This window comes from Crocuta crocuta, unplaced genomic scaffold (assembly GCF_008692635.1).
Source record: "Crocuta crocuta isolate KB4526 unplaced genomic scaffold, BGI_CrCroc_1.0 scaffold209, whole genome shotgun sequence".
In the NCBI taxonomy this organism is placed as follows: Eukaryota; Metazoa; Chordata; class Mammalia; order Carnivora; family Hyaenidae; genus Crocuta; species Crocuta crocuta.
In genome coordinates, this window is record NW_027551566.1 from 2494096 (window position 1) to 2508110 (window position 14015).

Here is a 14015-nt window from a genome sequence, read left to right on the forward strand (position 1 = left end):
GGAATATAGTCAATGGTATGTTGATAGCATTGTATGGTGACAGGGGGTAGCTGTCACAACTTATAGACTTGTCCAATCTCTGTGTTGTACACCTGAAACTAATGTAATGCTGGGTTGTCAACTATACTTCAATAAAAAAAAAAAATTAAAAAATAAAGACTTTGGACACAGATGCTGGGCGCCGTGTGGAGACCTGAGAGGCACGTATGTGATGCTTCCACTGATTCCTTACTCTTTCCTAGACCTCGCCAGCGCAGCATGACCTGGGCCTTGCCACAAGCTGACTGATCCAGCTATTACCTCCTTTTTCCTATCTCCTCCAGCCTCCTGCTGTTAGACTCCTCTTTCCTTCCTGTCAGCTAACTTCATTTCTAATTGTCATAATGTCACATACCTTCTGTTGTGAGTTTTCAATTGCTTAGTCTCAAAACTGGAAAGACATATATGCAAAAATAGAACTTCCCTTCAAAATTAAGGCTGTTCTAAAAAGCACTGTGTGGGGGTGCCTGGGTGGCTTAGTCAGTTAAGCGTCCAACTTTCGCTTAGGTCATATCTCGCAGTTCGTGGGTTCGAGCCCCGCGTCAGGCTCTGTGCTGACTGCCAGCTCAGAGCCTGGAGCCTGTTTCAGAGTCTGTCACTCCCTCTCTCTCCGGCCCTCCCCTGCTCACGCTGTCTCTCTCTCTCTCTTAGAAATAAATTTAAAAAAAACATTAAAATAAAATAAAAAATAAAAAAATAAAAAGCACTGTGTGTAATTGCTTACCGTGCATGGGATTTCACTGTCAAGCTCCCGGAACACGGAAACCCAGTCATCCTGATTGCAGACATTCCAGTTGGGATAGTCCACAAAGGTAGCCTGGGCCATGATCTCCTCCTTGTCATTGCAGAGGGTAACAGCAAGGTTTGCTTTCTCCCTATAGAAATGATTAAAAGTGAACACACGACTAAGATTACAAAAAGGGAGATAAGGAGGTGTCATTTTCCCCCCTTCTTTGGCCTAGCAACCACTAAAGCCTAGCAACCACTATGTAAGGTATGAAACCTGGAAGAGGTCAGAACAACATGGCAGCAACTTTGAGAACAGATCTTTCAGTACACCTGTGCTACTAACTAAACTTTTATTGAAAACTACACTTCATTAGAAAGGTGTTATACTTACACAAAGTGTCCAATACCCTTCCCTTCGAGATTGGGGAAATTGACTGCAGTTTCTCCTATCCTCCCCATGCTGCTGATTTCACTGTGTTGGCCTAAACATACACAGCTGGAGTGGCCAATTGTCCACGTTTGTCTGGGACTGAGAGGGTCCCCAAGACACAGGACTGTTAGGGCTACAAGTCCTGAGCAAACTGGGTTGAGCTCGTCACCTGCACAAAACAGTGAGGCTGAGAGTTCAGCTCTACCTCTGTCAGCCATCTAAGCCAATTTTTCCAAACCCTAAGCCCATGCCCCTAGGCTAATGGATTCTTACGGGATACGAGAATCAATCACCTGATCCAGCTGCAGAAATGGAGACTCTAAGGGGTCTGGCTTAAGCTAAGGCCACAGAGCAAATTTAATAAACACACAAGGGAGGAGAAGCGAGGTCTTCCAACTCTTATTCTGGTGGCTATCCCAAAGGGATGGTCCTTCCCAACTGCTACCCTGTCATGTGGCCTGGCATGACAGAAAGAGCTCAGACTTAGAGACAAATTATGATTTACTACACAGAGAAACATTTGTATACAAATTGAGATGCAGTTTTCACTTTTTCAACTGAGTGAAATCTACTGGTATCTTAAGTTGGAGGAAAATGTTCCTTCAAAACTAAGAAGATAGCATGTGGCTGAACAAAGAGGAGAAAAGATAATGGAGAGAATAGAGAGGAAATGCTATATGCTTTCCAGTTATATTTTCATTACAAAAACAATGAATTGTGACTCCAATCAAAAACAGAAAGTACTCACAAGAAGAGAAAAACAATTGGAAAAATCATCCTTAATACCACCTTCTGTGGTATTAAAACGCTGTTGGTATTTTGGTGTCTATCTCACCAGACTTTTCTTTTTTGAGAGTAACTGTCAAATGAAATGTACTTTGTGTGTTTTTAAAAATAGAATCACACAACCCATATTGTTTGTAGCCTGCTTTCCTCCCCCTCTTGACAGCATATCATTTTACTAGATCCATTCACTAAAGTTCAGTCTCTCATATCCGTGCACATTCTGTACTTTACTTCTTTACTTTAAATCAGTTCACTTTGGCTTAAATAAGACTATCTCAATAGGAAATGTATGACAAAATCACAAATGGAAAACCAGTATCCACCACCATAAATAGATGAGAACTATAAAAATATACAACATTTAGAACAAAAATTGATCTTCTGTGTATCAAGACAAATCACCTTGGGCACTACCAGAGGCATAGGCATTTTCAGGACATACCGTGCTGGAGATACCAATCTCAGTGCTTACAGCCACTGTCCTCTCATAGGAAGCCCACTCTTCAGCCATGGGGGACTCTCTCAGGGTGCACCTGCCCTAAAGACCCCACCCTAGCCCTGGCTATCATGCAAAGAAGACAGTAGGCTGCCTTCAGGTCCCAAGAATATACTACCCACATAGGGGATTCATTAGCAAAAGGATGCAGTCCCTCAACCTCTCCATTCTGATTCACTGAAGCCCTGCCCCTCTTCCCACTCCTGCAGTGGCTCCTTCTAGCTCCTGGTCCTCAGGGCTCCTCTGCCCAAAGCTCCCAGAGTCATGACCTGCTGCTCCACAGTGATAGTCCTCACTCTAATCCAGATGAGAAAATGCCCAAGGCATGGGACCAGAGAATGATAATGAAGGAGGAAGTGGGCAAGAGCTGGGACAAGGCAGCTAGCTGCCGTCCCCCCAGGGTAACAGAGGAAATGTGTTCCTGGAATCCCAATTTGAACTTGAAACACATTTATCCATGGGAACCTAGGGTGGTGGTTGGGTTCCATAGTACAATTAGCACAGTACTATACCGCACAGACATTATAGATTAAATATTAGGCTTTTGTGGGTGGGCCTGGGAAGCCAGCCATGAATAACTTTGCTTCAATGGGAAAATGCACTTCAATTTCCAAATGGCTGAGTCCAAGAAAGTAACTTTTGTAGCATTATCCTTTGTGTATATAATTTCCAGTTCTTATTAGCTCTTAACATTAGTCCTCTATGGGACAGACAAAAATTACTGCAAGAGCAAAGGAGGGAGATGAGGAAAAAGGTCGAGGGAGGCTTGTTTTTAAAAGTTGGATTTAGAATTATTCTTTGAAATAAGCCAAATTAAAACACACACACACACACACACACACACACTTCATGCGAAATACGTTAAAGATCAAGGACATTATCCAGCAAGTGAAATCAGAGTTTTTTTCATTAATGTCTCATTTGTTCACTTGTTCAGCGAATTTCCCAATTTCAGCCAAAATCCATTTTATTTAACTACACTTGATGGAAATCTTGGTGAAACTGTATCCCCATTTTCTACTTTATTAAGCATCACGAATAACACAGATCTGGATGTTCCCATAGCCTACCACGGTTTCTGCTGCGCTCCCCCCACCCCCCGCAGCCCCCTGCTCTGTGACATGCACACCTGATGTAGCCAATTCTTTTGGCCCTTTTCCCCACTCATCTGCTCTGCCAATCTGCTCATTTTCTCCCTAACATTTAGCAGGGTTTTTAGGTGAGATCAGTTGTATTCATTCCTGTATCTGTGACTGAGCTGGCAGCTAACATAACAAAATTCAATAAACTAGAAAAGAAACCACCAGCTCTAAGCCTTGAGGTTGGCCTGGCAAAAGGAGATGTGAGTTACCTAACATGAAAAATCAAAGACTGCATGGGCTGAATAGCAGCTATTCGGTGAGCTCCAGGACACTGATGAAAATGTAAATTTACCTTTTGTTGTTGTTGTTTTAAGTAGCCTTTACACCCAGTGTGGAGCACAATGTGGGGCTTGAACTCACAACCCTGAGATCAAGATCTGAGTTGAGATCAAGAGTCGAATGTTTAACCAACTGAGCCATCCAGGCACCACTGAATGTAAATTTACTTTACTTCTGAAGATACGCTGGCTTTTGAGGTAGGTCACAAACATTTTAGTTATTAGGATCCTATTTTAACGTTTAAAAAAAAAACTTTCACTACTCCACTCCCACATGGTGTAAATTATACTTTTCTTATCTGCCAATTCAGAAAAGATATAAATACATTAGACATGTGGATTCGAGGTACTCTGACAGCTGCTCCAAGACCCAGCAGGGTTACAAAGCTGTTCTTTGGAAACAACTGGCTATCAAGAACTTTGAGGTAATTACTACGTCACTGTGTGTAGGATTTGGGAAAACAGATTTTTGGAAGGTTTTTGGGAAAAAAAATCTGTAGAAAGGCCCCAGTTATAACCCCACCTTCACCCCATATGCCATTTTCTGAATACCCTGTGAAAGGATGGGACCTTGGCAACTGATCACATGGGCCACTGGTGATCACACGGGCAATCCAATCATGTACCCTCCTGCTCAGGCCGACTGTGACACATTCATCCCAGGAGGGGCAAGTCAGGAGTGCACACTTACTACCAAGCTGGGGGGTTATAATTTATTCACATGCAGAAATTTTTTCACATGGTAAAGATTCAAGACTCATTAAGGTACACAGTGACCCCTGCCACTTACTTTTCCATCTCAGAGGCAATCATACCTCCTTTTGTACCATGTTCTGAAGTCTGTTATTTCCTTTTAATGTGTATATGAAAGAGAATTCCACTGTACTCATAAAGTGGTACCTCATCCTGTTCTATGGCTGCCTAGTTGCTGAGAAAGGAAGGGAAGGAGAATAACAGAAAAGTTTGCCTCTTTCTGACCCTGGTCCCTGCTCCCTTATAGGCAGAGCCAGAGCACCTCCTAGGAGCTAGGCACTACACTGTATTCAGGAATGATTTTCACTGTCCCACTCACCCTATGAATTAGGTACAACTGTTCATTTCACAGATGAGGTTATTCACTGATTGTGCATAGCCTCCCTAAGGCTAAGGCTAAGCTAAGGCTTAGGAAAGCTATGCATGATCACATGGCTAGTAGTGAACTTATTAATGCAACAAACATTTATGGAATGCATAGCAAGTGCCAAGCTTTTTCCAGCTCCAGGGATACAGCAGAGAACAGGCAAAGATCCCTGTCCTCATGGAGCTGATGTTCTAATGGATGGAAGGAGCCCAATTAAAAAAAAAAAAAAAAAAAACTAAACTAAAATGCAGAGAATGTCAGGTGGGGACAAGTGCGGTGAAGAAAAATAGGGGGAAGAGGATGAACCTTGCAGGTGTGTGCAGGTGCGACAGGGACTCCTCTGTAACGGCAGGATGAGGCACAGATGTTCCTGGGGTGCTCTGGGAAAAATAAAGGAACTCAGAGTAGCTCAAGGGAGGTGAGGTCAGAAAGGAAAAGGGTGGGCTCCACACAGATCCTGGCAGGGACGTGACGGACCAGTGGAGAGTTTTGAGCAGGAGCATGACAAGATCCCGTTGTGTTAATGGTGTCGCTCTGGCTATTATGTTGAGAATAATTAGCTGGGGAGGGAGGGAGGAATGGGTGAGGACTGATGCCAAGGTGGAAGCAGAGAGCAGAGAGGGGCAGTGGCAACACTCAAGTACACCACCCTTGGGCCGTGGCAGGAGAAACTAAGTGGAAACCAGAGGCCGGCTTCTGGATATACTCTGTAGGTGGAGCAGACAGCTTTGCTGGTGGGGGAGGTAGGGCAAGTATGAAGACGACACCAAGGTTTTTTGGTCTAAGCGAGTGAAAGGTTGGAGTTGCTAGAGTTTATGGAGATGGGGAAAACACGGGGTAGTTGGGAGGCGGGTGATGATCATGCTAGCTGTGAAGTGCCTACTAGGTATCCAAGGGGTGACATCCACCAAGAAGCTGGATAAATGAATTTGGAACCTAGGAGATTCTGTCAACAATGTTAGCTGATTTCCACATTTAAATCATAAATTCACCCAGAATTGCTTTTTTCCTTTTTTTGTATGACATGAGGTTGGTATATATATTTATTCTCTTTTCCATATGGGTAACAAATTGTCCCAGCACCATTAATTGAATGGTACGTTCTTTCCCCACTGGCTTGGTCATTCAGTTTTCATGTACGTGTGGGTCTGTCTCTGGGAGCTCTGATTCCTTGGCCATTACCACACTGTCCTGATTACTATGCCTACCGTGAGTCTTTAGTTGAGCTAATCTCCTCACCTCATTTTTCTTCTTTCAAATGGTTCTGGGCCTTTGCTCTCTCATATAAATTCACACACGTATTGTCAACCTCAACAAATAATCCTAATATGATTTTGATTGGAGAAGAACTAACTTCTTTACAGTATTGAATATTCCTATCCAAGAACAGGATATACCTCTTCATTTACTTAGGTCATCTTTGATGTCTTTCAATTAAAATTGCTAATTTACCCCATAACATGCTTGCATGTGTGCTTCCTGGGAGGGATGGGGAGAATTTTTTAATATTATCCTCCTTCTGAATAATACCTTAAGAGTACTTTCATTCTAATCATGCAATCCTAATTCATGCAATCATGAATCTCCCAATTCATCTATGTTCTGTATTTTACCTATTATTTATATCATAAACTTACTATTTATATTTAATATCTATATTAGATTAGTCATTATCATTATCACTTTATACAAGTTTGATTTTCTTCTTAGATTTACCAACATATTTACGCATACATTTGTTTACCTTCCTTCTTGTATCTTAGCTTTCCAGCTAAGAAATTCATTCTTTTGCCTAGGGTATATTCTGAGGAATTTCCTTTATTCAGATTTCACTGGTAAACTAACTCAGTGTTTATTTATTTGAAAATGTATTCATTTTCCCCTAAATATTGAAAACTTGTTTCACTGGGTTCACAATTTAGTGTGATGCTATTTTCTCTCCAATACTGAAGATATTCTACTACTGCTGGCTACCCTACTTGCTAGTGAGAAATCATCATTAGCCTAATTTTCAATTGTTTACAGGCAATTTGTCTTTTCTCCCTAATTACTTTTCAGATCGCCTCTTTAGCTTTAGTGTGTTGCTGTTTCATTATGATGGGCTTAGCTGCGGATCTCTCTATGTATTTATTCTGTTTGGGATTCACTGAGTCTTCTGAATCTAAGAAGTGGTGCTTTCGACAATTCTGGAAAGCTATAGCTGTCAATATGATCTCTTCAAATATCGGCCTCTTCCAATACCCATCATGTCCTTCTAGACGTCTGATTAGACCCAACTGTTAACTGTACCTTGGCCAAGCCTCCATTTTCTTCTGATCTGTAAAACACGGGCAAGATAGTGGCTACCTCTGGGTTGTAAAAAAGACAACACTGGCAAAGCACATGGCTGGACAGAAAATAAATTCTCAGAACTGGCAGCTGATATTATTAACTTATTCCAAGATTTTCCTAGTGGGAAAGGCAGTTGAGATTTGAACCCAAGTTTGCCTGAATCCAAAGGCCATGAGAAACTCTTTCATTTTGCAGGCTGTTATAGAACTTAGAGGTTGATTGTTCCCAGAGATCTCCTGCTCCGCAGGACAGATTTTCTTGCTGCCCACTTCCTCATCATAAGCCCAATGATAAAGGAGTGGGGTCCTCTCCTACTGTGCGACAACACTGATAAACATTCCTAGGTTACTTAGCTATATACTTACAGAAGATAGATGATATTAAGCGTCCCAAACAGCTTCTGGGTAAATTTTCTTATGAGGTTTTTGATACAATAAATATCCTGTGATTCTGTTCTTCGGCAATGAACCACTTCTACCTTTCCTCTTGGAGAAGTGAGCACTGACATTTTTTATCCTGTCCCAAAAAGACAGAAAACAGTCCACAGTTAATCTGAGGTGACAAGCCTGGCCGGTGACAATACTTACAAAATTGGATGTGAATTCCATTTCCATATGGCCAGAATGAACAAGGTATTTCAGCACTGGTGGGACACAAGTTTCCCCTGGGGGTCAGCTGTGATGAATAACTGCCATTGCAAACCAGCCGATGTGTGTCTCTCCAGAAGAATGTTTCTGAGAATTGGCCCATCTAGAAATGTCTGCAACTGTACCCTTTGTTTCCAACAAAGCTACTTTTCAATATTCTAACAATAGGATTAAAAAACATTGAAAGGGGTTATTGATTGATTCAGAATCCTCTTTATTTAATTGGCCACCAGTGCATGTGGTCAAGAGTTACAGGGGAAATACTGACAGCTTCTGCCCATGTTCCAAATAGAGGTCCCCAAACTGGAGCCCTGAAAAGCAACAGTCCTGAGAGATATTTTGAGACAAAAAAAAAAAAAAGAAAAGAAAGAAAGAAAGAAAGAAAGAAAGGAAGGAAGTTAGTTCTTTGGTCAATTAAATGTAGGAAATGTTGCTTATGATGGCCTTCTTGAGGGGCCAACCATGCCCATTAAAGTCTTTGAGAAGTTCCATAATAAAGTGTCTCCTTTTCCAGCCTTTCCCATACCCTTTCTGAGAAGAATTTCTAATGACAGTGACCTTGGAGAGTCTAATGTTCCAGAAAGACACTTTGGGGAATGCTGGTGACAAGAACAGCAGGCCACACACTAATTTCAATCTCTCTCTTAACATCTCAGTGTGTGTGCGTGTATGTGCGTGTGTGTGTGTATCTATTTCCCTCCTTGTGTCTGTCCCTCCATTCCTTACTTTTTCCCCCTTTCTTTTTTCCTAGGGAAAATCATTTTATTAGGTACTGGCCAGTATGCTCAAAACAGGCACATTAATTTTCACCACTGTTTGGACCCTAGGAACAATATGGAGCAGTCCCAACTCCATGGAAAGCTGCCTCATGGCAGCCCCCACTTCGGTCACCCCTCTAAAGGTGACCATGATTCTGACTTCTACCATGTAGACGATCTCAGCCAATTGTTGGACATCACGTGAGTGGGATTACATAGTGTGTGTGGTTTGCTTTCAAAACACGGTATTACATCACTTGGTTTTTTGTTGTTATTGCTGTTGTTTAGAGATGTCCTTGCACAGTTTTCAATGTGCCAAAGTACCAATGAACTTGAGCACTGCAGGGGTCTGAGACAGCACTGGACCATGCTCCTCCTCCATCAGATGAGGGACCTGAGACCCATGAAGTGAAGTGACTTGCCTCAGGACATGCATGTTTGGTCAGAAACTGAAACTTTGGCATGTGCTTCCAGTCCAACTCCCTGTCATTCCCCTTGTTTAGTAGCCTGCAGGCTGTCTCTGTGGGTGAGGCTCCCCTAGCCCTCATGGCCCACTGGTGTTCACATTAACTGCAGTTTGACTGTTCTTAACCATCGACACTCATGTTAAGGGTGCAAGGTGTGGGGTCATGCAGGGGAACTTAGAAAGATGGCAGGTGGCAGCCAAGAATCCTTACCCGTGGTTTTCTCCTTGGTGAATTCACACCACCCTCAACTCACATGGGGCTACATTAGCACTTGCAAAGCAAACTGGCACGTGCCCTACATTGTCCAAGCTCACCAAAAGGAGGAGTCCAAAATGCCAATTTACAACGGGAAAGTCAAGAGCCAAGCAGTCTAGATGTTTCTGCAGCCCAGACAGTTAACAACAAGTTAACAAACAAGTTATGTAAGCTAAATACAAGTCTGACTTCCTATCCTTTGAGAGAACAAGGTGTGCGATCTGGCCACTGTCTCGCAGCCTTGGTATCAGGGTGACTGAGGTGAACTGGGGGCACATGTACTCTTAACTCCAGCCTTGCAAAAAGGTGAGCTCACAAGGGCAGATCTTCACATTTGCAAGGGAAGAAAACCTTGATATTTATACATCTCCAAAATCAGAAAAACTCGCTCAAAATTTTCTTCATACTCTGAAGATAGAAATAAATAAACATTTCTTTAAGCTGGTTGGGCGTCCACCTATGCCTTGGCAAGACCATCCACTCTCTCCTCACAGACCACTTCATGGAAAGCCTAGCTATCAGAAGGTGGTTTACATGGGGCTAAAGCCAAGAACACAAGCTGTGGAATCAGAGTACTAATCGCCTATTAGCTGTGTAACCTTGAGCAAGGCACTTAAACTCTCTGTGCCTCAGTTTCCTTATCTGTAAATTAGAGATACTATACATACTGCATACAGTTGTATAAATGAGTTATTATATGCAAAACACTGAAAGTAGTGTTTGACATGTAGTTAAGTGATTAGCCATATCATCATTATTACTATTGAACATGGACATTCTCAGGATTCAAAATAGTGTAACTCAAGAAGTCACTCAAAGCTCCTAAGGTCTGGGGGAGCTTCATCTACTGCAGAGATATCAAGCTAAGGAAACCAGAGATGGGTAATGCTTAGGTGGCATCTTTACAGTTTGCCTGGGCATTTCTACATTGTTGACAACCACAGGACTGATTGATCCCCTTTGCAACAGACATATTCTTTCTTAGACAAATGAACACACCTTTAATAAAGTGGCAGTTAAGTTTTGATGACCTGACAACATTTCCTTTCTAAGATGGCTTACACAGCCCACCTGCAATTATGAGCTGATTTCATGGATTTTTTTAAATGTTTATTTTTTAGAGAGACAGAATGTGACCAGGAAGGGGAGGAGAGAGAGGGAGACACAGAATCTGAAACAGGATCCAGGCTCCAAACTATCAGCACAGAACCCAACACAGGGCTCAAACTCACAAACCACGAGATCATGACCTGAATCGAAGTTGGATGCTTAACTGACTAAGCCACCCAGGCACCCCTGACTTCATGTTCTAATTCTAATGTCAACTTTCTTAACATTTAATTTTAAAAGTTACTTTGAAATACAGCAATACATTCTTCATTATACCTTCTCAATGCAATACCTTCTCAATGTAAGACATTTTATATATATATATACAGTAATTATATATATACAGTAATTATATATATATATATATATACATTTACACACATAGGATTGAAATCATGATTGTTTTTATTGTGGCAAAACATAAATAACAAAACATTTGTCATTTTTACCATTTTAAGTTCAGGGGCATGAAATACATTCACACTGTTGTGCGATCCATCTCCATTATCCATCTCCAGAACTTTTTCATCTGAAATCCTGGTGTTAAACCCTTTTGTCCCAACTGAAGTCTCCTCTCTTTGGGGTTTGGCACATATATGGATTCAGATAGTACCTTCTACCTTAGGGGATCAGACACACACAATATCCGCTGGATGGGCACCATAGGCCAGTAGGGAGATAATCCATGGAGGGTGTCTCAACTGAAGGCCTCCTTACCCCAAATCTGGGAGAAGCATTAGCAAGCAATAAAATGATGGTATTATTTCAAAGGAGGCAATCAGAACCTGGATGACTACCATCTAAGCAATTAAATATTCAGTAATATTTTCCACAGCCCCTATGAATGTGAAGTTAGGTATCTCCTACAAAAACATGCCAGTAGAGACAACAGATTTTCATATTTGTAAGTATCTTTTACCCACTTTGGGTGGAAATAGACTTTCATAAGTCTAGACTCCCATCAAAGCTAGCCATAATGTTGTCATACCTGGTTTTGGTTTGAACTTAAAAGCAAAACTAGAAAGAGACATCCTGTTTGTGAAACATGAGGTCATAAGCTGATGCTACAAATATATTAAAATTTTGAAGAAAATCAGAAAGTGTAATTACAGAGCTGAGCTTTGGAGAAAAAGGAAGCAAGGAAAGAAGGAAGAGGGAGAGCAAAGGGAAGTCTCCCACCCAGATGGCAATGACTCTCTGTGCAGTGGCTCAGGGAGTGATCAACTGTGACACAGGGCCTGGGGCAAGAGTCTCAGCCCCCCATGGGGAGAGCAGGCGCCTGATTCAAAACCAAGAACTGAGAGTAAAACCCTGTGTGCAACCTGGACTTTGGAGGGGTGGGCCTCTCGGTAAATGAGGAAACTAAAAAAATGAACCTTACTAGCCCATGGAAGTGACAAAGAAACATTCTCTACTGATAGCTCTGGGTAGAAAACAGAAGAAAACAAAAATAATATGAGGAATCCAAATCCCAGATCAAAGTAGGCATGCACCCCAATCCACACGACCTGTGTGGTGTGCCAGTCCCCAAGAACTTCAGGTTGAGACTGTGGAAGACATTATGAAATAGGTATCTTTACAATTATTAGAAATACATGGAGAGAAAAGTCATGAGAATGGGTAATTAAGAAAAAGAACAGAAACTTTAAAAATAGAAAATATGATTATTAAACTTTATGCTAATTGGATGGGTTAAAAACATATTAGACAATATTGAAAAAAATTAATGAACTGGAAGGCAGCTATGAAGAAATGATCTAGGACAAAGCACAGAGAAATAGAAAGAGAATATGGAAAGCAATTAGACTTGTAAGACGGAAGGAAAAGATTATGTCTTAGAGGAATTCCATTAATGTCTTATAGGAATTCCAAAACTAAAGAAATAAAATATTGTTTGAAAATAATGGCTGATTTTTTTTTTTTTTTAGAATTGACGAAAGGCCTGAATCCTCAGTTCAGAGCAGGAAAATAAAAATAAATCCTAAAGATATAGTAGTGGAATTACAAAACACTAAAAATAGAGAAAGCCTGGAAACAAATGGATAAAAGAGAAACTGCCTAATAATTAGACTAAGTATATTTCTCATCAGCAACAACAGGAGCNAAGGAGACTTGCAACTGTCAAAATTTCTTAAGCAATGAGCTTTTCATGCCATGAAAAGACATGGAAGAATCTTAAATGCATATTACCAAGTGAAAGAAACCAATCCCGAAAGGCTACGTTCTATACAATTCCAATGACATGACATTCTGGCAAGGGCAAAACTATGGAGACAATTTGTTTAAAAAATCAGTGGTTGTAGGAGGCAAAGGGGGAGGGAGAGATAAATACACAGAGCACAAAGGATTTTTATGATAGTGAAACTGTTCTTTACCATGCTATGATGGTGTATACAGGTCATTAAATCCCATAGAATCTACAACACCAAGAGCGAACCCTAATGTTAACTGTGAACTTTGGATGATAATGATGTGTCAATGTAGGTTCATCATCTGTAACAAATGTATCACTCTGGTGGGGAATACTGACAGTGGGGGAAGAGAGGATGGCAGGTATGAGAAACAGGAATTCTCTGTACCTGCACTTAACTTTTCTGTGAACCTAAAGCTGCTTTAAAATATAAAGTTTTTTTTGTTTTTTTTTTTAATTCTCTTAACCATTTGCTTGCATATAATCTTTCTGTTTTGAAGACAGGTCAAGAATTATACCAGCTATCATTTACCGAGCACTTTACATATATTTTCTCTTTAATGCTGATAAAATAGATACTATTATTTTCGTCTCATAGTTAAGGACATTGAGGCTAAGAGAATTTACCCAATTAGGGCATATTCACAGAAAATCTAAACATTTGTTTAACTGACCACAAGGTTGGCTTATTTGCCAGTACTTTGATGATTCATTTTCCTTTTTTATATTATCTGGTTTTAAAATACCTTCAGTTATTTTTAATTACAAGCCTTCAAGTTCATTTGTGCACAACCGTCTTCAAAGGAAGAGGACTGGACCTCAGAGACTACAAAGCCTAGAATGCAACGCGGCGCCGGGCTGCCTAGGAACGCAGCAGCTCGCCCCTTAGCATGCTGGGAATGGTAGTTTTCTGGCCTGCCTCTCTTCCCCCGCACCCCCAAGCTTCCCAACCGGAGCTTTGTTCCTATTCCCCTTCCCCGGCGCCACGGTTCGACACACCCACCCATCCTCCCACGGTCATCCCAGTCCGGGAGACTGACCTGGGGTGCGCCCCTGACGCCCTGAACCCCGACTCCGCTGGACTGCCAGCGCTCCCCTTCTCACCTGCAACTCCGAGATGCGGCGCTCAGAGGAGGACGCTCAGTCTGGTTACCACAGAAACGGAGCTACAATTGCGTCACGACGCGTGCGGGGAGGCAAAGGTCATACCAGCTAGTTCCGCTTCCTGTTCCGGGA

General features: G+C 41.6%; 1 protein-coding gene across 1 annotated transcript in view; it reads right to left on the reverse strand.

The window, feature by feature from the left end:
• CFAP61 (cilia and flagella associated protein 61) overlaps positions 1-7859 on the reverse strand; it is a 273021-nt gene extending 265162 nt beyond the window's left edge. The window contains exons 1-2 of the mRNA XM_077750174.1: positions 7717-7859; positions 764-914 (exon numbers count right to left, since the gene is read on the reverse strand). Of these exons, the coding sequence (XP_077606300.1) occupies positions 764-914; positions 7717-7859 (294 nt within the window). The remainder of the gene's footprint in view (positions 1-763; positions 915-7716) is intronic.
• Between the last annotated feature and the right edge of the window lie 6156 nt (positions 7860-14015).